At 43.8% G+C, this 25083-nt stretch overlaps 1 protein-coding gene across 2 annotated transcripts; it reads left to right on the top strand.

The window, feature by feature from the left end:
* Nucleotides 1-974: 974 nt before the first annotated feature.
* On the top strand, nt 975-25016 carry sun1b (Sad1 and UNC84 domain containing 1b). Of its 2 annotated transcripts, none has more exons than XM_030790127.1 (23): nt 975-1145; nt 12996-13184; nt 13564-13751; nt 14138-14164; nt 14566-14820; nt 15098-15232; nt 16020-16145; nt 16647-16727; nt 18049-18156; nt 18500-18610; nt 19141-19234; nt 19580-19638; nt 20138-20319; nt 20562-20828; nt 21048-21140; nt 21618-21673; nt 22190-22334; nt 22711-22989; nt 23424-23508; nt 23758-23873; nt 24284-24451; nt 24652-24744; nt 24869-25016. In XM_030790127.1, the coding sequence occupies exons 2-23, from the start codon at nt 13069-13071 to the stop codon at nt 24980-24982; spliced, it is 2898 nt and encodes a 965-aa protein (XP_030645987.1). In that variant the 5' UTR covers nt 975-1145; nt 12996-13068; the 3' UTR covers nt 24983-25016. The 2 variants fall into 2 exon arrangements, with proteins under 2 accessions (XP_030645987.1, XP_030645986.1); XM_030790126.1 differs by lacking the exon at nt 975-1145 and adding an exon at nt 4999-5105.
* Nucleotides 25017-25083: the final 67 nt, after the last annotated feature.

The following is a 25083-nucleotide window of genomic DNA, read 5'->3' as shown; positions in this document are numbered from 1 at the left end:
ATTTTACTGTTACTGTACATTGTACCTTGGCATGAGACCAATAAACCTTTGAAACTTCCAACTTGAAAGAAGTCTAACCTCCTGAGCCTTCCAGAGAGTAGGCCTACAACATACGTTTACACTACTGATAGATAGATTTAATGGCTTAATATACTTACTTTGATCCACATTATGTGGCAGTGTCATGCACAGATGTATGAAGTTCAAAATGGAGATCAGAACTGCAACCCCTACAACACCCATTGTAATCAGATGATCCACAAATGAATATTGTCTTCACTGTACAGAGCCTAGGTGTTTTTAGGCGATTCAACAAGCTTTCACGCACTCATTACTACAGTCTCACTACGTCAAAGTCACGTGGTCTCAGGATGGCAAAAATACAATGGAAGACAAACGGCATGCAGAATTACATCAGACCAGTATCTTGACCTGTTTTACCTGATTCTCGAGTTGCTATTGTCTGTCCTCTTGACTGCCCCTGCCCTGTCTCTTACACTGAAGGGAAAAAACACACACTGTTACCAGTCCCATAACTTACTACAAAGAGATAACCTTAGTAATAAAAAGGCTGTAAACAAATAATAAAACATCTTCTGTTTTATGACTTGTATTCCTGTTCTCTACAACATAGTGCAAATGCACAGATTAAGAAAAGGAAGAAGAAGAAGAGGAAGAGGAAGAAGAAGAAGAAGAAGAAGAAGAAGATTTCCAGTTGAAAATATTATGGATTCGACAGAGTGGCGATACAGCTGCCCAAACTACTGACCGTAACTCCGCCCATTTTCACTGAAAGGGGAACGTGGGCACAGTCAGTGCTGGGCTTGGTTTTCCTGGTTAGCGGTTTAAGGCAAGCCAACAGTATTAGTCATAAGTGCCGTTACGAAGCTTGGTGAAGTTGGGCTGGATCGCCATAAGCAAAAGCGAGACAAGTAGCCGTCACTTTCATAATTTATCCTTCTATGAGGAGTAGTTTTAATTACGTCCTTAGTTACATAGGTTGGAAGTAATTTTTTATTATCCGGCTAACAGATAGGGCGTACAATAGCTCATTGCTGAGCTACGATAAATTGGCAGTGGCAAGCTAAGCCCCTGCTAGCGTCATGTGGACTTGACAACAACGGATATGTCAGTCGATCTATAAGGTAAGTAAGCGTTATTTTAATGTTGTCTGTTTGGCGAAGCTCGATAGCAGCTGCGTTTTCACGTTTGGAGGTCACAGTTCAAGTCTGTTTCACTCAGAATTGAGTTGGCTCAGAACTGACATCTGCAGTAGTTCTGTTCATGATTTTGCACATTAACCTTGCTGTTGTTTGACAGCTGTTTTTGGAACGTTCACAAGATTTAAAGCAACGTTACGAGACAAGCTAACGTTTTCACCAACACTTCTTGGTAGTTAAGGTTCGGATAGTTAATCTTTAGCATCTGTAGGCGAGGTTATTTAGAGATGTAAATGTTTAACAGGGTCCTGTATTGGTTGCTATGTAACTAAACTATGTATTTTCATGACTTCCACTAGATGAAACCGCATTGCTCAAAAATAATTTAACGTCTGCACAGTGCCCCTTGCTTGTGTCTTTCTCCATCACTGAAGTACTTAGGATATTTCCTAAATTGTTTCCCTGTGTTGTCCTCTAACGTTTGCCAGCATAATTTGCTGCTGTAAATTTCACATTTCGCGGTAAACCCGCCTTCTTTGGCTTGAGCTAAAGGCGTTCGGCCTGTGCTCTTGAACTCTGATTGGATGAACGATACATGCAGTAACATTGTATATACAGCAGGAGGCAGCTTTGAGCTTGGTTCGAGTGCAAGTTTCTTGTCAGAAGAATGGCAAACCTATTGCCTTCTCAACAGTTTGTTTGTTTGTTTGGTTTTTGTATCAGACATCTCAACAACCCCAGAAGACACATAATACGTATAGGCTTTCATAGACAGTTAGTATCAGTAAACCAATTTGACAATTTTAAAAAGTACAAAGAAAGAGAGAAACAAAAACCTTTCCAGCAGTTGTACACGCACACTCTAGGGGGTGTATTTCATTGAATTCATCTCCCAAAAATACTTTTGTAGTTTCATACATAGAGATATTAACAGATTATACTGCGATCTGTTTTCTGTTATATTCATTTCTCTACCTCATTTTACGTAATCTACCAACGTTACATGGTAATTTTTACCAATAACTCAGTAACTTTGCCCTTTTCCTCATTATTTTTGTCTATTTCTGTGTTTTATTTTTTCTATGTTGTTGTTTGTTTGCTTGTTTGCTTCTTGTATTCATAAGGCGGCTTTTGTATCGCTGCATATAAGTATTAATCATGTATTAAAGTATTGACAGCAGAATGGAAAACCAGGGCGAAACCTTTATTGTTTTCGACTGTTTGAATGACTACCGAAAAAGCTTAAGTTTGTTGTAATCTTTCAGGTAAAATTTCTGAATACGAATGTCCCCATCTCTTCTTCTATTAGCTTAGAATTAATGTTATCCAGCCAGATATGAAACGCTACTCAATAGTCTCAACTTTATCTGCACTGGGCATATTTTGGTCTATCCTTAAGAAAACACATTGGGGCTTACGACGTTTTGTGCTCCACCAATAGATTTAAAGTGTGCTGCGTGATTGACAGAGGCGAATCTGGGAGTGGGAGGAACAATTTACGAGTTATCCTTCTGGCTTTGTTACGTCTGGGAAGCCATTTTGGAATTCTGGCACTAGTGATTGCAAATAGCACTGTCAAGTCGTAAACTTTTGTGTTTGCGCACAGTGAAATAGCAGTACCGGAGTTGGGGTCTAACGATTTAGACCCACTGCGTTCTTTCCTCTCTTGGATTCATGCGTCGAGATGCAGCAGATAATTTGCGTCTCTTTCCAGACTGCATGGTTTTTGCTCAACTGGATTACGCTAAGAATATAAAATATATGGACTTATTATTATACGGGCAAGTGAAAGAGTCTCTTATTCACTGAAATGGTTTTGTCTTATCCCACGACTGTTTATTGATCTAAGATATTTTTTGTATTTCTATTCATAGCTTATGTTGTTGTTGAGTCAGTTAAGCTCCTTTCTCCAGAACTGTTTTGACAGCAAACGGAACCATGGGCCTGGGTTGCGGTTCCAAAACTGTAGTCTGAGAACGTTTTCTGAAGACTTCGTCTAATTTGCGGTGTAAATAGTTATTATCTACCCTATTAAATGAACAATTAACGACACAGCAAGGACAATATCAAACCAGCATAGTGTAACTCCTTTAGTGTCGGTTGTACCGTTACAGTGTTGCCATCCAAATATAGCATGAAGCAATACGATACGCGCAATAAGGCTTCTGGAATACCAGTGGGTTACACGCGGACGTATTTATAAATGAGGATAACCTGTAACATTTTAAATCGTTCGCGCAAAGAGATGAAAATCGTGAAATTGTAAGAAGGTGTAAGGATATTCATTGAAACAACGCCGTTTTAAACACTGTGTTCATGCAACACAAAGACTGCGTTCTGCACAAAGGAGCTTACGAGATATAGCGCTAAGTTAATAGTTTTCAGTGTAAGATAAATTTGAGAGCTAATTAGACATATGCTTTCCGACAGTCACTATGCATGGTGCATCTGAATGATTCTAGAGAAGAAACTGCAGTTGTGTTTGAGAGTATGTGCTTGTTATGTAGCAGTTCAGCCTGTCTTTTGGACATGTAAATTGTCCTCTTCTGAACTAGGGAACTAGAGAGCTGACTCGTATTACAACGATTTCTACGCTTATATTCGCACTTTATTTTTGTAATTTATTAATAAGCCATAATATTGTAAATGCTCACGGTTAACACAACTAACAGTTACACACAAAGTGTTCTACATTTTTGTAAAAACTGTACGTTCAAATTCTTAAAAAAGGAAGAATCTAACCATTCACAATTGCAGCCCAATAAGAAGCGAATTAAGGCTTCTAGGTTGAGAATTGCCTGTGATTGTGTATTCTTCTCTAATGCAGAGGAATGTGAGAGAAGTCTGGCTCTGATTTGGCTGTTTCACTCAGCATAGGCATGGATTTTTGTGAGATGCCATCTGTCAGTTTAATTCTGCTGTCTTTTTGAGGGTTTTTCTTTCTTTTTTTTTATCTATCATGGTCACATTCAAATTGTGTACCTGGTCTAAGAGACATTTTCTCAGCTTTTAAGGAGTTGAGTTTTTCACACTTAACAAGAAGATATTACTCCGATGGCACATTGTAAAATAAACCAGGGCGCAATCCGCACAGGTAGTTTTGTCCTTTCTGGACTCCCATCTATACCCAGAGGGTATTGTTGCCATGGTTATTATAAATTAATGCCAAAATAAGCTTAGTGAAGAGTAGTTTGCTCAGAGTCTAGCTTTGTTTCCGTGACGTGATGCAGACGCTGTGACTGAAAGCAGGTCCCCGTGTTTACATTTGCATCCTGAGCTTTCTGACCGCACAGTGGTGTCTGCCGTTGCCTCTCCCGTCTCCCTCTGAATCCGGCTTCTTTTGGGGTGTGGCTGAACATTAGAACAGTGTGCTTTACCTGTGTAGGTGTGCCCCACCCATTCCCAAAACTCCTCCTCTGTGAGTAACATTCAGAGAGAGAGAGAGGCACTTTCTTTGAGCGGAAGACTGACAGATGGTAGTTCTCAATATTTTAGAGTAAAGATGAGCTTTTCAAATTGAACACACTCTTCAGAACAACCAAACAGAGTCATGATGCAGAGGGTGACACACTGGAAATTACCTGAGGACATACAGGTAGTGAATATTTGAGTAAAACATTTGCTTGTAACCATGATCAACACTAAAACTTGCCAGTTAAGAATTTCCTTTCAACCAGTTTATCCAGTGCTGAAAGACAGGTTGAACAGTAGAGCGGCTGAATGATAGACAGGCTGAAAGGTCTGCAAGTACATTAGAATATAGCCTAGTGCATGTGTGTCTCGGTGGCTGCGTTTTTTTGCGATGGCCTAAAGAACTCTCTCCGTCCCCTTCGTTCTCATGTCTCTGCAGTCTGATCGAAGAATGACCATGGATTTCTCTCGTCTGCACACATACACTCCTCCACAGTGTGCTCCAGAAAACACGGGCTATACCTACTCTCTCAGGTGAGCTCCAGGCTATAGCAGTCATCTTGATTGAGCTTTTGGGTTATAAATATGTTGTCGTGTTAACCCCAGGAATGCATGTGTGGCTATAACTCCGTGACTGGTTCATATAAGGCACTCTACATCAAGTTTACCATTGGTGACCAAATGTATTGTTTTGTTAATGGTGTTTTGTTTATGTGTTCTCCCTTTTTTTATTGCACTGTGGCATTTTTGTAAAGAACACAGAGGTCAAACATATTGAGCTGGCTAGTTGGTTGTTGGAAGCGTGCGCTGCTGGTCTTTGTCATAATACAGGGATTGAGTTATTCCCAACGTGTGAAACAACGAATGAGATCACACCGTGTTCATAACCCTCCGTAAACTGAAGCATCTTTTGTTTTCACCTCCGTGAGCTTTCAGTCAACTTTCTTTAACTACATACGAGAGCAATCATCTCCAGTTGATGAGGAGCCAAGTAAAGTGGAAAAATATTGCGAGGGAAGAACCTGAAACTGATTTGCCTGTGACAGTTACTGCAGCATATGATTTAGCACCTCTGCAAACTTCTGCTATCATCCAGATTTTCTCATACACCGGCCCAAACTGTTTGAGAATTTCAGCAGCTGCGTTAGGGTTATAGGCTGTCTTTCTCGTGTGTGTGTGTGTGTGTGTGTATGGTCATGTGTGTTTGTGGACTGATGAAGAGACTGAAAATAAAACTATTGACCAACCAGATTTGGTATCTTGACTGCTGACTGTTGAATTCTTGTTATTTCTAACCACTTCTCTCTTAATTTTCATATAGCCGCAACATATTTAATTCATTTCAAGTGCAGTTTTGTAAACCGCCAAAACATTGTTGTTGCCGCCTTATGCTTCAGGCTGTGTTCTAAACTACAGTCAACCCATGTCAATCCCCATCACAATTTGTGATAGCCGAGAGACAGAAAAGGCAAATGAGTTATGTTTTGAGATTCTTAGCATGAAAGAGCAGGTTTGGCAGTCTCTCTTAATGCCCGTGCTACCTGTGTATGATCTCTGGAATGCAGAGGTTAGCCATGGAGGTTTCACATTGCCTCTGCTTTATCAAGTCTCTAGCCTGGAGTAGATGTTTTAGCAGCTCAGGTGTGTTGGCTTAAGCAGACGGTTCGGCACTTTAACTCAGTATGGTCTTTCACGCAATAGAGAGAGAGAGAGACAGAGAGAGAAAGCTGACTAATTATAGGTTGTCAGTCTGACCTTTTTATTTTAAAAAGCTGTTTCATTTTTTTTTTTTTTTTTTTTAAGATGACATTATAGAAAAACATTCCTGGAAGGTTTCCAGACAAGCTCGAACAGGTTCGATATGTTCTATACATTAATAAATCATTGAAAATACACACCGCATTTGAATTTTCTGTTTTTGTTTTTTCTGTTTTGTTTTTGTTTTTTGTTTTGTTTTGTATTTTGGTGCAGGGATAATAAACAAATAAAAGCCACATTAGAGAACCGGTTGACATGGTGAATCTGAAGTCAGACTCAGCTCTGTGGATCACTGAGGTCAATAGTCATCTGACTTACATACACACACACACACACACACACACACACACACGCTGCTCCACTGGGAGGGTCCCCACATTTAGTGCAAGTTTCACCTGAGAGAAGTATGCTTAATGATTCTACGCTCCAGGAAAGGTCTTCTGTGTCTTACATGCAGTAGGTCGTTTTTACAGCATGATAGTTTTGTGAGGGTGTGGCATGGACTTGCAGAACATTCATGAATCGAATTAAGCTCCAACATCATGTTTCAGCTCCAGAAGCAGTTTTGAAATAAGAGAGCCCAGACAACATTATGTGTGTTGGGGGAAGGTTTATAAAACAGAGTTTTGACCCACTTCACTCAAGCAAAGAAAGCATATTGAATGTTTTGAATCCATGAACTCCTGTAGAGTAGATCTCCATTCCTCTAGTGTGCAGGATATAGATGTGAACTGCTGTGTAACTATGTGCACTGACTCTCTCAGCTAAGGTCAAAATTTAAATTGTATTTTTAATGACGATAAAAGACGTATGCAGCCTTGTTGTGGTTCTGTTAATACATTTCTGTGGGTTTGTGTGTTTTCACCTGAGAGGGACAGAGAGTTATGCCCTTACAACAGCCAGTGTCAGTGCTGAGTTATATGCATACTTTTGTGTGTGTGTGTGTGTGTGTGTGTGTGTGTGTGTTTATAAATATATTACTGGGTGTGTTTAACTATGTATGAGCTATGGCAGTGTGATTGGGGGTTTGAGTTTTTCTGTGTATCAGGTTCTTTCTGTGTGTGTATATGTGTTAATGTCAATCAGACACGCACACACACACACACTGGTGTGAGATGAGTAGTTGTTGAGCACTGTGTGTGTGAGAAGAGGACAGTCTAACTGTGTGACTTTGAGTGCCACTGAATGGTGGAGTGTGATAGAGTTGTATGTGAATGTGAGTGTGTGTGTGTGTGTGTGTGTGTGAGCAGAGCGCTGTCTGACTGTGTGGCCTTGAGTATCACTGAATGGTGGGGTCGGGCTCTAAACGGGGAGGGGTCAGGTGACTGAGACCGTTGAGCCATCTGTCGTCACAACTCAAAGAGCAATGTCAAGTCAGAGAGAGAGAGAGAGAGAGTTCAGAAAAAGGAGAGTGTTTGAAGGGGAGAATAATAAATGCAGGGTGGGGGCTAGAGGGAGGGGGAGTAGAGAGGGAGAGAGCAAGACTTGACAGGCGAAAGTTTGAAAAGTATAGTTTGGTGTGAGTGAAAGTGCTAGGTGCAGTTTTATGACAGTGTAAGTTGTCAGTATTAGAGTCATAACCACAGTGACAGAGTGAGCCTGGCTGTCGTGACTGGGGGCGGGACAGTCACTGCAGGGGAGTCAGTGGGCTGCTGTAGTCTACTGGTATGGGCTTAATTGGCTGTTTTAGTCACTGTCGTAAACTCTATTAGCCAGTCGAGTTTGGGAGGGAGGGAGAGAGGAATGTTTTTGTGCTAATGGATTTTGAGGCTGAGACAATGGCTGTAACTGTCAGGACAGGTCTGTGTGTTCATTAATGTCCTTTACACTGCTGTCACACTGTTCTGTCTGTACACTCATCTGTGACTTTAACTCAAACACCTCCAGTCTCACTCATCATTTACTGAAACTGTTAAAGACACACACACACACACACACATTTGCACGCACACTCACACACAAACACACAAAATGAGGCAAAATCATTATCCTCTCCATTCACAATTGAGACGGTGCTTCATCTCGGGCTGAGACAAAGGTGAAATAAAATCAAGATGAAATTTTGGGTCTCAGCGTACGCTGATGACAGGGCTTAGAGTGAAATCAGCTATGTGTGGTGTGTGTCTGCACTGCAGGCTTTATATTTTAACTTTCTGATCACTGTGTTTAAATGTAAATCCCTGGGGTTTCTGAGTGCCTGGCTCACAGTTCATTTGACCCTATTTCTACATTTAAACATAATCCATTCATACACGAACCTTCAGTGTACATTAACTACTCTGGAGCTGTCGATTAACATAATAAATTTAGGTATTCCCTTATTGTGTAATTCCTTTCATAATTGTATGTAATAAAGGCTTTGAGTAAAAGAAGATATAATCATGTATGAAAGGCTGTGTGGATATGTATCCTGTGGTCCGAGGTGACTCCTGCGTTGAGGTGGAACAGAAATGAAGGAGGGAGAAGGCGACGACAGAAAACAGACACAAAAGTCTGTTCAACTTGTGTCTCTGTCATGGCCCCACAGCTGTCAGAGTTTTGGGCAGCTGTGTGTGGGTGTGCGTCTGTGTGTGTGTTCTGTGTCTGGAAGTGCTTGTGTGTGCGATAGTCAAAGACAGCATTATTTTGCCTAATCACGCGGAACCAGAGCCGTTAAATTATGTCGGGGGCGCTGCCCATGTTTTTGGTCTTCAGAGTGGGATCTGTGTCTTCCTCTCTCACTTACACACACACTCACACTGAGACAAATGCACAGTCATAGTGGGATTGTGGCACACAGACATAATCATGCCTAAGCTAATCTCAGTGAAGGACAATGAGAAATGACACTATTTTAAAACAGGGTGTGTGTGTGTGTGTGTGTGTGTGTGTGTGTGTGTGTGTGTGTGTGTGTGTGTGTGTGTGTGTGTGCACGAGTGAGAGTCATGGATACACACACACAGTATGTAGAAGTCGTGTAGAATAAAAATATCTTTGCTGGTCTACGTTCAACACTTTGTGCAGGCTCTCCATGTTCCGTTAAAAATGGGAGGGGTCCCTTCGTCGCCTCACACACTCTCAGCGTTTTGAGTGCTGTTTGAGAAGTTGCCGTGACAACAGCAACATGACACTAATTCAGAAAGAGAGAGAGAATGTCTGAGTTGTAAACAGAGAGAAAAATGAAGAGTGAATGAGGAAGGGAAAGTGAGTGAGTGACTGAGACAGAAGTAAAGAGCCACAAAGACTGAGAGAGAAAGAGAAAGAGTGAAAGTTAGTGACATCGAAAGAAGTAAAAATTTACTGAGAGGGCAAGAGAGAGATGAAAGACTGAAGGGTGTTTGTGAGTGAGAAAGAAGCGTGTGCTATCTCTCTAATTTGTTTGGATTGTCCCTGCCTGGATCAGATCGGAATAGGCCCAGGTCTGTGTGTGTCTGGGCCCAGTTTAAATATGATCAGATCGGAATAGGCCCAGATCTGTGTGTGTCTGTGCCCAGTTTAAAAATGGGGCAAGATCTCCTCAGAGACCTAGTTCTCTGCCCCCTGTAATGGCTTTAGGAAGCAACAGGGAGGGATGGTCCACGGCAGTTAAAAGCCAAATCACAAACTCTATGGGACGAAACATCCAGATAACTTTCCATGAGAGGGACTAAAGAGGGACAAAACTGCAGGTTTTTTTTATGGAAACTTTGTGAGGGGATTTTTAGGCTACAGAGAGGTAAGATGGGTTTTCATCTACTATTCAGATCCAGAGTGTTCACTTGATCACTTCATCCTGCTGCACACAGTGACTAATGAACCAACCTCAGGTTATGAATGGGCGTCTTAAGAAAGTGACAGAACTGTGAACTTTGATGGGAAGTTTGGCCTGTACAGTTATAAGGCTGTTTGTAGAGATTCCAAGAAGGCTTTAGCATAAGCATATTCATAAAGACGGATAATGTTAGCTAGGGCCAGTGACACAAACCCGCTGCGGAGTTTTATCTTGTGTTTCCCGCTATGGGTTTTAGTGTGAGAATCCTCTACTGCCCTGAGTGTGTTTCCACCTCTACTGACTCAGACCGCTGGCCCCAAGACCCAGATTTACACACCACATGCTCACTAATCTGTCTGAGCTCTGTTTGTGTCCAAGTGTGTGTGTGTGTGTGTATGTGTGTGTGTGTGTGTGTGAGAGGACAACACGTCATGTGTGGAGTCTTATGTTGCAGGGAGAGGTCAGTGTAGTTTCTCTGGTTGTAGCTGGCCCAGGATACTCTGAGAGAGTATGTCTGGTGCCCATTGTAACTTAACCCTCCAGATTATAACAGATTAAATAATTCATTCTGATCATTTAAGTCTGTTGTTTCTTAGTCTTTGAAATGTCTGACCACCAAATGATCAAGAGGACAAGCGAGAAGTAGTGCATTGCTAGGCAACTGTAAAGTGTTGTTAAGTTAGTGTGTTTTTTTTTTTTTTGAATGCTCTTGTTGTGTAGGTGTCTGTGTCTCTGTACTTTACTTCTTATACACAGGATGATCCCCCTTGTTCTCATTCTCTCTCTCTCTCTTTCTCTCTCTCTCTTTCTCTCTCTCTCTTTCTCTTTCTCTCGTTGCTCAATGTGTGGGAGTTTACTGGGCATCTCTGTTCTGTTGCGTAAGAGTAGCAGCAGATCTGTGTGTGAGCAGCAGAAGTTTTTGTGTGTGTGTATGTGTGTGTGTGTATGTATGTGTGTGTCCTTTTTCTTAGTTTTGGGCGAGTGTCCATTCTTTTTTTAATCTGTGGATCAGGCATGATTCATGTTCGACACAAGAACAATGCAGCTAATCAGGGACAAAACAAATCACAGAGAGAGAGAGAGAGAGAGAAAGCGCTCGCGTGCGTGCGTGCGAGCAGCAGGCAGCATTAGGAAAACACATAGTTGGCTCTGATGGAGAGCAGCTCTAATCCTGCAGGTTTCTGTTCAAGGAGAGCAGGGTGCATGCGCGTGTGCACGCGTGCGTGTGTTTTAATATCTTTTGTGTGTGTGTGTGTGTGTGTGTTAGTGTGTGTGTGTGGCTTTGATGACACTCCTCTCTAGCTGGATCATTGTTTAGACCAGGAAACAGAATCCAACAGGCAGAAATGGTTCTAGAGCTCTTATCCCTCTGTATCTCTCCTCCCTCAATCTCTCCATCCAGAGCATTCTCAGTGCTACCCCAGAACACTGTTGTTTACTGCGTGGAGTGTGTACTGATATGTGTGTGTGTGTTTACATGTGTTTGTGTGTGAAAAGGCTCCTGGGTGTGGTTCTTCTGTTAAGCCATGCTGTTTGAGTTTGTGGTGTGTGCATGAGAGCGCACGTACAGTCCCTCACTGATGGCTTGTGTGAATATATTTGTGTGTAAGCAGTGTTCATTAATGTGTTTTTATGGGTCTTATCATATTGTCATTCACAGAGTGAATTATCTTTGATCTGGTGAGATCTCACCCTGTCTGAGAGATAGATAGGTGTGTGAAATGGTGTTAAAGAGAAGGAGTTTGTTGGTGCAAAACACTGTGTGTGTGTGTGTGTGTGTGTGTGTGTGTGTGTGTGTGTGTGTGTGTGTGTGTGTGTGTGTGTAAATGAGTGTATATATAAGAGATATCCTTTTCTGTATATCAGTGTTTTGAATCTGTTTCCGTAGTAGGATAGTGTTTTCCCCCTTTCCTCGATGGAATTATGATTTTGCATAATATGCTGATAGCGTGGGATGGTGAGTCTGTGTGTGTGTGTGTGTGTATGGTATCTGTTACTGAAGTGTTAACTATAGGTGCTTAAGTAAATGTTTATATATTTTTTCTTCCACCAAAAAGTAAATGTCGCTACATTTAGCTTTACACACATACACACACACACACACACACACACACACCCCATCTCTGGGCAGTGTTTTTGTGCTCCCCCCTGTGAGTCATTTCCGGTGAGCAGCAGTAAGAACCACACCCCTCCCTGTGTTTGTTTATTGGTCTTTTCTTTTTTTCTCTCCTCTGCTCCTGTTCTCTCACTGGTGCCTTTAGTGTCATTCAGCTTTGACTCATCCAGAAAGCTCAAATCAAATTTCAGACTTGATCTGAGTAATTGTATGCTTCTCACTGGGTGTGTATATATATATATATATATACACACACACACAAAGCAAAGCAATGAACTGTACCCATGGTCCCGTATCTAAAGATGAAAACAATCTGAAATTTTTGTGGGGGGTTCTTTGTCTTGTTTTGTTTTGTTTTGTTTTGTTTTGTTTTGTTTTGTTTTGGGTTTTGTTTTTTGTTCATACATTTATCACAGGAGTGAAACCTTTCTGTTTGGGAAGTTTTTTTTGGACATTTTCTGAAGCAGGTAATATTTGTTCACTGGAACAGGAGTATAAGCCATTAGTCAGGGTCATGCGTGGCGGTTGTCAGATGAGTAGTAGTGTGTAAAACCAAGCTTTGCCTATCAGCGATGGCTCATTTGGTTAACCTGCGATATGCGATGTAAGATATGATAAGGACGTGAGAGAATATGATTAATGAGGCTTGTGTTGTGTTACGCAACAATGAAACCCTCTGTAAAATCTTTCATATTATTCTCTCTCTCGCTCACTCTCTCCATCCCAGCGACGGCCATAGCTCAAAAGAATAACAAGTATCAAATTTACTCTCCTAACGTCGCTCTCTCTCTCTTTTTTTCTCTCTCCCACTCCATCCTAGCTCAAGCTACTCATCGGCGGCTTTGGAGTTTGAGAAGGAGCATAACATTGGGCCCGTGTACGACTCCCCGAGGATGTCGCGGCGGAGTCTCCGATTACAGACCAGCGGCGGTCTGTACGGTAGCGACAGCGTCACCGACGGTCAAAACCACGGCCACAGCTACAGCAGCAGCTCCACAAGCATCAGAAGGTTGGTCGACGCAAGCTCTTGACGCGCGTTCGCTTCAGACGATCCCGCGCTCTCTGTTCAGGTTCTGAAACCGTCGATGTAGTAAGATTTCAAGCTGTCAGGCGCAGTTCGGCTGGTTGTGTGACTCAGCGTTGTTTTTTTGACGCATCTCAGCGTGAATGCCTGAAGCCGTCGAGCAAAGTCGTCTCATGTTTAGTTTGTTTTTTGAGGACCCCCCCGGGATCCCTTTAAGGCGAATCGTTCTTGCTTGTTCTGAGTTTGAATAGTACATGCTTGAGTCTTACGGGAGAGTCCCCACCTGCCACCGCATCAGTGTTCTCTCTGTGAGACACCCCAGTACAGTAACCTTTCTGTCTCACTCTTTTTCCTTCCTCCGCAGGTCTGCACGGAGCAGACGACAGCAGCAACAGGCTGGTTCTGACTCTGGCTCACCGGTTCTGACCCGCAAATCTAAGTCCAGTTCTGCCCAGTACAGCCACAGCGGAGCGACTGGCGACTCCTCGCTGCTCTCCAGGACACAGGAGGAGTCGTCCGTAACGGAACAGACCCTGTTGGGCCACGTGTGGGGTCAGTGTGCTGGCCGGGCCATATCGCACCCACTTACGTTGCATCTTTCCGACCGAGAAAGTAGTGCCCGAAAAAGTAGGCCCGACAAAAGCTGGGCGTGTTCCTCACTCTTGACTGAATTAGGATATTTCATAGGTTATGTCAGTGTTATTGTTCTAACCCTGAGAATGGCCATCATAGTATTAATTATAATTGTACCACCACCACTGTCCAGATGTATTAAATTCCCTATGGGATTAAGGCAAAATATACATGTAATCTATGCATGTAATCTTCTCCAGTGCATTTGCTGTGAGATTAAGATCGTGTTCTTTCATGCAAATGAAGGTGTATCTCATTCTCTTGGTTTTGACTTTGAGTAACATGATATGATTGTTTCTCCTCAGGCTCAAATCTGGAGTCCCACATTAAAAGTGAGTATTTCGTTTTATGGACCTTTGTCTTCCTACTGGTCATCTGTTTTTCTCTCCAGACCTTTGTCACATCTTGTGGCAATATTGGTTTGAGCTCTTAGACTTTGCGGATAGCTTTACATTAGATCCCTTTCAAGGATGTTATATAAGCTGCATGTGTGAAAAATCAATCCAACCGTGAGTAATTAAAAGTAGATGAAATCATAGAAGCATTGACAATGACCAACCCCAAAAAAACAAACAAACAAAAAAAAAATCATGCAGTCGTTCAGAAGAAGCCAGCAGTATGTGTGTGTGTGTGTGTATAGAGAGGACTGGAATGAAGATAAAAGTGAAACGTGATAGAGAGAAGAGAAAGGTTCAAGTCCAGCGGAAGCTGAGGGGTTTGTCACTGTTAACAGGGCGGAGCAGGAGGTCTGAGCACGGCTCGACGCGACTGAACGGCGACGTTAGCTTTACGGAGACCCACTCGGCCGTCGTCAACGGTTACATATGTAAGGACTGCTGCATCGGCGGGGAGAGGAAGGACGCTCTCACGGCCTTCTCTTCATCCTGCAATGCCTCCCCCTCTTCCTCACTGTCTCAGTCCCTCGCCGCCTCAGCCTCATCTTCCTCAACCGTCTACAGTCTGAACAAGAGCCGCACGCACAGAGCAGGTGAGACGCCCCCCCCCCCCCCCCCCCCCCCCCCCCCACGCTACGCGTGTCCGAAAACGCTTCTCTTTAAACCAAACTGTGTTTGCTGTTGTACTTCCTCTCCACAGATTTCTGTGTGCAGACATCGTAACAACGTTGCTTTTTTCATTATTTCCTCTGGTTTATTTTCAAACTTCTAATTTATTATTGGTAGATGCGACATTGCCCAGTCGTGATGCTATCCTGTGAGAGATGGTGTGTCTGTGTGCGTCTGACGCATGGTCTGGTTTCTCATTAGGTTTTGTACGATCAGTCTCAGAGTCCTGCGTACGCCACACCAGACGAGCTGTGGCTTCCATAGTGACCGTAATCACGCTGATATTCCATAACCTCTGGCCCTTTGGCGGTGGGGCCAAAGGTCATGAGAGCAAAGGTATAGGCCACGACCCTCACCTTCATCCTTTTAAATTCCTCCTGAATTTTTTTTTTCTTTGTTTCTCTGTTGGTTCTCAGTTTTTCACTGTGAAACCAGTCAGATGACAGTACATGGTTATAGTAAGGTCATGCTATTTTTACCAGTGTGGTGGATTCATTTCAGTGTATGTGCTGATCAAGAGCTTGCACTGGGACTGGCCTTTTACCTGGCTCCACTGCTAGAGCTCAGAGCCCTGCTTGTCCTCCTACACACACACACACACACACACACACACACTCACTCACTCACTCACTCACTCTCACTCTCTACAGTAATGACATGTATACACATGTTTAGTCATAGTGATGTGTATATAGACCCACCCACTGCGGCTATAGTGTGGGTGTAAGTCAGATTACATTCAGTAGAACTGTGGTGGTAATGGCAGGTCTCAGTTTGATTTTCACACTGCTCATCAGTAAGCCCCCCATAGTCACTATGCTCTTAGGATCAGTTTACTTCCGTCAGGTCAATCACTTCATTGAAATGCAATTACAAAATGCCCATTATTTAAGTCATGTGCATAGATTATCTGTTGGATAGTTAATGCTCTTCCCCATCTTGCTTTGTAATGAGTGAGGTCTGCCTGCTCGAGAACTTTGGTATCTATGACTGAGTTCCTCTAGCCAGGCGGGGTTGATGCGTTAGTGAGCGAGTGACGTGTATGTGTGTCATTACGAAGCTTGCAGTCTGTCTGATGTTGTATGTGTGTGTGTGTGTGTGTATATGTGTATCACTGCTATAGGTGTACTGGTGAGTGTGTGGAATGGACTCAGACGCCTGGTTACCCACACTGTGTCTAGAATGAGTGTGTTTAAGCAGAGAACTCTGAGGAAAATCCGATACAGGAGTAACGGACACGATGGAAAAGGTACCCGCCGTGAAGGAGCCTAGCAATCCCTCTGTTTGGCCTCTCTGTCTCTACCATCAAATCAACCTGCTCTCTCTCGCTCTGGCTCTCTCTCTCTCTGTCTGTCTCTCTTTATCATCTGTCTCCCTGTCTGTCCAGCCCAGCCCAGACCTGACCAACAGGCTCAAAGGCTTTCAGATTCTTCTCCCGTGTCACCACTCTCCCTCTGTTCCTGTCAACACACACATCTCCCAAGTCTTTCTCCATCTCTTTTCTTTTCTTTTTATTCCTCTTTTTACAGTTTCTCTCCATCGTCATAGGGTGTGGGACAGCAAGCAAATTTCTCTTCTGCTGTGCGTCGCTATAGCTGACATGCAAATTTCCTCTCTCTCTCCCTCTCTCGCTCTGTGTGTCTCCTTTGCTCTGACGGCACACAGTGTCAGATGTGTGTAGGCAGGGATTCACAGGGCTGAGTCAGTAAGCATGTTTATCTCCTTGTTTTTGTCTTTGTTCGCCTCTCAGCCCACTCCAGTTACTGTGGCAGCATGAATGTGAAAGACCTGGTGACAGAAGATGCCCATCTCAATCTGAATGGCTCTCTGTGTAAGTACCACACACTTACACACACACGCACACGCACACGCACACATACACACAGGTGGACTCAACTGTCAGATTCACTGTATTCCCTCCATTTCCCCTCTCTTAGAGAAGACACAGACCACGATAGAGAGAGACAGATATCTACTAATGTTTTGATTATGGATAAACAAAGAGTCTTTGGTTTAGTACTCCTCTTTTCCCACTCACTCACTCAGAGATGAGATGAGATGAAAGTATCTAGTCATGCCCATGAAAATGAAACTGAACTGTTTACAAGAGGAAGAGAAAATCACAAGCTGTCCCAGTGACTGGCAGTCCAGTATTTAGTTAGCTCTTCAGTGAAGTTCATGACCCATGGGAACCAGGGTCAGTATGGGAAGAACTCAGTGACCCAACACTGATTTCTGCTGTCTGTTTGAGAACGTGAAGTTAAAATAGCTGTATTGTATCACATCCTTATTTTCATACAAGTGGATCTTTCCACCCACAAAGGACCTGCCTTGCATAGAGTGTGATAATAAATTAAAGAGAGAACATTGTAAGATTTCTGAGTCAAAACTTCCACTACTTTCCGTCAAACTGAGCAGACTGTTAGTTGTCATGGTAAACTTCCATTGTTTCTCTGTGACATCACTGTTAGTTCTATGGTCTTGAGCTGACAACTATGACAACGGTATGACAAATGACCCTACCAAACAAATGGCTTCATCAACAAAAGAGCCAAACAAACAGTAGACAGTGATGGGCAAACAATGAGTGCTGTGTGCCACAGGGGCATAATCTCAGAGTGCTGATTGGTCGAAGGACAGATGAGGGGGCATGGTCAGGGTTAGGTAGAAAACAGGATTTTAGTTTGCTCCAGTGTGCCCCAGCAGCATATCTCTGAGTGCCGACTGGTCAAAGGGCAGATGAGGGGGTGTGGTTAGGGTCACACAGGAAACAGGACTCCTGTTTTCTCATGGAGTTAACCATGCACTTAAAGGCAACATTTGATCATATTTTATGTTATTTAATTCTTTTGTTGATTTTTCCTGATATGAGTTGTTCATGGTCATTTTGTCATGATTGCACCTTTTATGTTTGATTTGCTTGTGACTGGAGTCAAATTGAATTTGTATATTTTATTTATTTATTTTTACCCAAACTTGCGTAATCTCATTTATGCTGTCCACCATTTTCATTGCTGATTTTTATTGATTGATTGATTGATTGATTTTTGTCAAATTTTATTTATGGAGTCATATTTTTTTCAGAGTCACATTTCTGTTCCGTTTTCTTCCCTATTTGTGTTGTGTCCTTCCAAAACTGCTGTTGTCTGCAGGTGATGACTGCAAAGGGAAACAGCACATGGAGACACAGCTGGGTCACTCACGTTCCTCCAGAGCTGTGACCCTGCTCTCTGCTCTGTGGACCCTAGTTACCTACGCAGGTTACCAGTCCTCTCCTGGCCCAGTCCTCTTCTGACACAGCAGACACACACACACACACACACACACACACACAAACAGCTTTCTAAAAAAAAAAATTAGACCCTTTTAGCCTGTGTCTCTCTCACTCTGCCGCGCCCTGGCGTACATACGGTAGCTGTGAGTTATAAGGGCAAAGTGAGAACCAGGTGATTTAAGGAGATATACTTAAAGCCACTTATTGAGAGATAAGGAATTGGAAATCTGACATGTTTTCTTATTTAAGCTTTACCCTGTTGATGTCCGGTCCTGCGGATGGGTGCTGAATGCTGATTGGTTGTATTTTGTTTGGTTGTGGACCCCTAGGCTGGGTGCCAGTGTACTGTGTGTCACGAGCAGTCGGAGCAGTGGGCGCAGCAGGGGGGTTTGTGGGACGGAAGCTGCTGTCTGTTCTGTGGCAAGCTATCGTGTCTCCAGGTCAATACGTTTACATCACGTGTGTTTTGAGTCTTCATCTTCTTCTAGCTTGACTCCTCTTCCTCCTTTGATTGCATGTGTCTGTGTGGTGTATGTTCATCAGCCATTGATTTCTTCAGAAGTTTGCGTGCTAGTGGGTGTGTGTGTGTGTTCAAACCTGTCTGTGGACATGTAGAGTGTTTTGCATATTTATTGTGCGAACCACTGTGCTGTCCGATAATGAACCATGTCTTCAAATATCCTGAATGAATTTCTCTCGTTCACTGCTTTCTCTCCAGTGCACAGTGTTTTAACTGAATCTCACCACAGACAATATTCACCTGAACTTTTCAACTGCATGTTAAAGTATTAACCTCTACACTCTGCTGATAGATCACCCTGTTTCCTCCTCTGGTTCAGGCAGTCTGTGAGCTGTTTTCTACCATCTCCTGTGTAGATCTGTCACGGCTCTACTAACACCTTTAAATAACTATAGTCACTTGACTTATGACATCCTCTCTCTTATTGTGTGTGTATGTGTGTGCGCGCAGGGAAAGCAGTGACTGGCGCCATCTGGTGGCTAGGAACGGGATGGTACCAGCTGGTTGCACTCATGTCTCTGCTCAATGTCTTCATCCTGACCAGGTATGTATACCTGTGTGTATATATTACTACTGCAGCACAATGGAAAATAAGACTTCTTTTTGTTTTGTTTTGTTTTGTTTTGTTTTGTTTTTTCTTTCACGAAGTGAAATAATGAAAATCTTGTGTTGGCTCACAGATCTAATATACATTAGGACACTATTATTAACCATGAGTCTTTGATGTCACAAGACAGACTTAATGCAATGTCAAGGAAAAGGCTAATTTGGAATGGCCTGTTTTTATTTGTGTCTTGTTTGATTTGATTTTTAAGAAGAATGTTGATTTGAGTGATGTTGTAAGTGAGCATTCATAAATCATTAACTGTTTCATGTCTCTGTCTCTCAGGTTGCTGCCCAGATTGCTCAAACTCCTCTTACTCCTTCTTCCCTTCCTCTTACTGCTGGGTAAGTGTGTGTGTGTGTGTGTGTGTGAGAGAGAGAGAGAGCGAGAGCGAGAGGAACAGAGATACACCAGTCATATAGAGATGATAAACCTAACCAGCACAGGTCTCCTGAGTTGTGCTGTGTCTCTTAGCGTCACTTTTAGCCTCAGATTGAGGTCATGAGTGCTGGGCTCACTCACAAGCACATGTGTAATACACACATACATATACATGCAAACACACACACACCAACGTCAAAATAGATCTCACTCACAAAGGGAATTCAGTCCAAAGCGCTCTTTTGCCAACCAGGTCATAATGACCAGATGAAAGTGGAAGCATGAAAAAGAGTAGCCGTGTGATATTAAATACAGAGTTTTGTTTTCATTGCTTCATGTCATGAACCAAGTTTACGGTCATCTCCGAAATTGCCTTTATTCTCTCAATTCTTTTTTTTCTTTCTTTCTCACAACGTCATTTTCTGTGTGTGTGTGTGTGTGTGTGTGTGTGTGTGTTTTCAGGTTTATGGTATCTAGGTCCGTCCAGTTTTCTCTGTTACCTTCCAGCAGTGAATGTGAGTCAGTGGAGGGAAGGCTTTATCTCCACGTTCCAAAGCCATAAAACTGCATCTGTCTCTACACCTTCCTCTACACCTACATCTGCTCCTACACCTGAAAACATCCCTCCACCAGCCACCACGCAGGTAACTCTCCTCACTTCAGTTTACCTCTCAATGTCTCTCTATGCCCTGTTTATCTGTGGCTGGGTGTATGGGTGAATGTGTGTGTGCACATTTAGTAGAAAAATGGAAACAGGTCTTTGACAAGTCTTCAAGCCTTTCAAGAGCGTTTCAAAAGTTTTTCAAGCCATTACCCAATCTTGTTTCATCCTTGAACTTCTCTAAAACGTTTTAATTTTCCTGGTGACGCTCCCTCTCTCCGTCAGGGCGTGGGCCAGGTGGCGTGGCTGGATCCTGAACGCTTGTTAAAGCTGGAGCAGCGCGTGGCGGCACTGGGGGACGTCATCCTGCTGGGGGAGCAACGGCAGCAGCGGCAGCACGGAGAGACCGCGGAGCAGATCCAGACTCTGAGAGAGCAGCTCAACACACACACGGACAGACACGCGCTGGGCCTGTGGGTCGCCAGCCTGGTCGAGCCCAAACTCAACACGCTGAAACAGGAGCTGGAACAACAGGCTGCGCACCATGCCCAGGTCAGCCAGCACATTAACGGGCGGGGTTTCTGAGCCAATCACACAGTTACAAAACAGACGCTCACACGCTCACCTCGCGTCTTTATTCGCCCCCTCCGCGTCGACGGTCACTGTTGTTGGTTTATTGCGTCTCTTTCTCTTTCCTGTCTGTCACGATCTTTTCCTTCCTCTCGCTAACCTTTTTTCTCCCTCGTTACTCTCTCTCTCTCTCCGTTTCAGGCGGAAGAGCAGTACGAGGTTCGGCAGAAAGGTCACAGCAGTCGTTTGGCTGAGCTGGAGGTGCTGATTGGGGCACTGGCTGCAAAGACTGAGGTAGAGTGAACTGGACCCACACCACTGCCTCACACACACATTCAGAACTCTGACCGTGGCATCACACTCTCTCAGAACTCTGACTTGTTGTAGAGTTGTGTGTTGTAGAGCTCTTTGAAAAATGGTGACTTGCAAGCTTTCATCCAAATCCGCCCCAGTACTGTTTAAAAAACATAATAATTTAGTTGTCATCAGTTCCCCTAATGCAGTTTTTCAGTTATATTTTACATAATTAACATATTAATATTCTCTGTAGTTTTAAACAAAGGTTTAGTTGTATACCAGGCATTAGGATTTATGATTGTTTCTAATAGTTATAATCTTAGGATTTCTTTGTTTTGTTTTTGTTTTGTTTTTTTGTGTCAGTTTTGTAAAGTGCTGTTTATTGCTGCATGGCCTCTTCAGACAAGCTGTTTGAGTGCCTGGGTGTAATGTATTTTAATACATTTGAAAGAAATTGGGTTATGTTTATTGTAGGAGCTTCGTCAGAAACAGGAGGAGACCCCAGCTGCCACTCCGCCAGCTCCTGTCAGGTAAGTCAATAAAGTCACTGTGTTATGACCCCTCTCCCTGTCCCCTCTCCCTGTCCCCTGTCCCCTCTCCCTGTCCCCTCTCCCTGTCCCCTGTCCCCTCTCCCTGTCCCCTCTCCCTGTCCCCTCTCCCTGTCACCCCTCCCTGTCCCCTCTCCCTGTCCCCTCTCCCTGTCCCCTCTCCCTGTCCCCTCTCCCTGTCCCCTCTCCCTGTGCCCTCTCCCTGTCACCCCTCCCTGTCCCCTCTCCCTGTCCCCTCTCCCTGTCCCCTCTCCCTGTCCCCTCTCCCTGTCCCCTCTCCCTGTCCCCTCTCCCTGTCCCCTGTCGCCTCTCCCTGTCACCTCTCCCTGTCCCCTCTCCCTGTCCCCTGTCGCCTCTCCCTGTCCTTAACCACTTCTGTTCATCTGCGCGTCTTCCCCTCCTCCGAATCCTCTCATTCACATGTTTTAAATCACTGCCTTTGTCTGAATAAATGTCACATGTATTAGTCTGAACTCTCCTGTCTGTGTTTTATCTCAGCGTTGGCATGGCAAAGGAGGACCATGATGCTTTGCTGTCAAAGGTGCAGAGGTTGGAGGCGGAGGTGGGGCGTATCAGAGATGACCTGGAGGGCGTTTCAGCATGCAAGGGCAAATGTGGCCAGTTTGACACTCTTCACGAGACAGTGAGTCATTCTCTTTAAGCCTGTCCAGTGTTCACTTACATCTGTATGTGTGAGTTATACTCACTCTTCATACAGTGTCAATCAGTTCACTTAGTAATTTAATTCACTGGGATACATGGACAAACGGTAAAGGATACACACACACACAGTGACACGCGCGCGCACACACACACAGTTGTTTAGTAGTTTATGTATCATGACAGTGTACTCAGTGTCACTCTGTGTAGACACCCCGTACAACTGGTAGTCCAGAACTGTTTGCTGGATGAGAAGTCTGAGACTGTGCATGGTCTCATTATATTCTCCTTGCATGCTAAGTGCTTCTTCCTCCTCTGCCTTCTCTCTCTCTCTGTGTGTGTGTGTGTGTGTGTGTCAGGTGTCTGCTCAGGTGTCAGATCAGGTGAGGCAGGAGCTGCAGGCTGCGTTGTTCGGCGGTGAGACAGCGGGGAAAGGTGAACTCCGGGAGTCTCTGCTCCAGTGGCTCTCCACTCAGTACATCAGTAACTCTGACCTCCACGCCACCCTGTCCGCTCTGGAGCGCAACATCCTGGCCAACGTCTCCCTCCAGCTGGACCAGAACAAGCAGGCGCCTTGTGCTGAAACAGTCGCTCAGGCCGTAGTCCAAACCGCAGGGGCCGCTGGCCTGTCTGAAGAGGTAGAGTTGTGTCTTATTTGTTTTCTGTTTGTTTGGTGTGTATTTCTGTCCCTCAAATGTGAGCAGAGCAAGGTTCCTCTGTCAGTAACCGACACATGGTTTTCAGCTTCTGACATATTTTATTTTGACTTGAGAGGTTGCACATGAAGGCTTAGAAAATATGACATTTAGCTTGCTCTTTGATGGAAAACAAGCTCATATGGTTTCATTATTTCATTGAGTTTAACTTCATCTAATAAAAGACAAAGATGAAATGCTATTTGGAAACAGTTTGTTTTTTGTGTTTATTTTTGAGCACAGACATTTGAAATGGCATTAAATGACCTTTAAATCTAATGAGAATAACAGCGTGACTGTCAGCCCGTTTAACACAGCTCACACTCTCTCCGTCTTTTTCACGTTCTCTGTCCTCGTGTGTGTGTGTGTGTGTTCAGGACGTGCGGCTGATGGTTGACAACGCTCTGAGACTCTACTCTCAGGATCGAACAGGACTGGTCGATTATGCTCTCGAGTCAGGAGGTATGGAGATATCCTTATACCCGGCTCATGAATTCCCCTGTCCCCCTAGTGGAATATGGTGGTATGACAGGGGTCATATATCTGGGATAGATTTTGTAGCAGTGCTGTAGATAATGTTAGTCCTGGTCATTCGATAAGCATAGGGAGAGAACCTGTGGCATACTGATGTAAAAAAAAAAAAAAAAAAAAAACATGGGCAAGGTGTGATCATATGATTTGGTGTGTGTGTGTGTGTGTGTGTGCGTGCAGGAGGCAGCATCCTAAGCACACGTTGTTCAGAGACGTATGAGACGAAGACGGCCCTGATGAGTCTGTTTGGGATTCCTCTGTGGTATTTCTCCCAGTCACCGCGTGTGGTCATCCAGGTACAGACTGCTTCTTAACAATGTCTCAACCCAACCCTGCCAAATCACTCAGTAAAGTCATTACTCCTCCTTAATTATTCTCTTTTACCTGTTACCATGACTACAATATCACAGTTATTATGACCTTTCAGTTCCAATAAAAGGCCTTACAGGCCAGACTAAATTAATGAATCTGCTGGTGTCAGTCACTTACTGTGTGTCATTTACAGTTATCGTGAAACATAATAACATAACTCTCAGAGGATGAAGGTCAGGTTGTATTTGTATCAGTTAATGTCTGAGAGGAGGAGAACAGTCTAGAGAGAGTGTCATGATTTAGGCAGATCTGTCTAACAAATGTTAAAAACACGGTGGATGTATTTACAGCACTCTCCGTAAGGCTAGTATTATATGGTTCTGCCTTTCCACAGCCGGACGTGTATCCAGGCAACTGCTGGGCATTTAAGGGCTCCCAGGGCTATCTGGTGATCCGGCTGTCTCTGAGTGTCCTCCCCACGGCCTTCTGCTTAGAGCATATCCCCAAAGCCCTGTCCCCCACCGGAAACATCAGCAGTGCCCCACGCCACTTCACTGTCTATGTAAGACAACGCACTTACCACACACATGCTTCCTGTGCACCCCTCATTCACCCTACACTAACACACCACCCAGCCCTCTCAGTGCTGAGGAGTTCAGCTTCTGTAGTGTGTGTGTGTCTGATACATCGTTTTGTAGTTAACGGCAGAAAAGGCTGCGGTAAACCTGTTTGCGTGTGTGCTGATTGTTGCCCGTCTCATAGGGGCTGGATGACGAGTATCAGGAGGAAGGAAAACTGTTGGGTGACTACACCTACCAGGAAGATGGAGAATCTTTACAGATCTTCCCTGTCCAGGTAACCAAAGAAGGGACACACACATTATCTCACGTCACACCAACACAAGTTCGTTCGTTCATTTGTTCGTTCATTCATGTGTACTGAATTGTTTGGTCTTGTTGCTCTTTTTTTTGTTCCACAGGAGAAGAATGAGAAGGCGTTCCAGATCATTGAGATGCGTGTGCTGTCTAACTGGGGTCATCCAGAGTACACGTGTTTATATCGCTTCAGAGTACACGGACAGCCCCGAGTCTAACACGGACCACACGGCACTGCCGCCGGACACTCTCACATCGCACTGTTTGTACATAGAGAAAGGAATATTCTTCTTTTTTTTTTTCTTTTTTTTTTTTTCTT

The sequence above is a fragment of the Chanos chanos genome, chromosome 13, assembly GCF_902362185.1.
Source record: "Chanos chanos chromosome 13, fChaCha1.1, whole genome shotgun sequence".
Lineage (NCBI taxonomy): Eukaryota > Metazoa > Chordata > Actinopteri > Gonorynchiformes > Chanidae > Chanos > Chanos chanos.
This window is presented reverse-complemented; position numbering and strand designations above follow the sequence as displayed.

Coding starts and splice junctions, on each gene's coding strand:
- sun1b (XM_030790126.1), top strand. CDS start 4,999: ATGTCTCTGCAGTCTGATCGAAGAATGACCATGGATTTCTCTCGTCTG. Junction 19,639..20,137: donor TCCCTTCCTCTTACTGCTGG/GTAAGTGTGTGT, acceptor GTGTGTTTTCAG/GTTTATGGTATCTAGGTCCG. Junction 23,509..23,757: donor TTATGCTCTCGAGTCAGGAG/GTATGGAGATAT, acceptor GTGTGCGTGCAG/GAGGCAGCATCCTAAGCACA.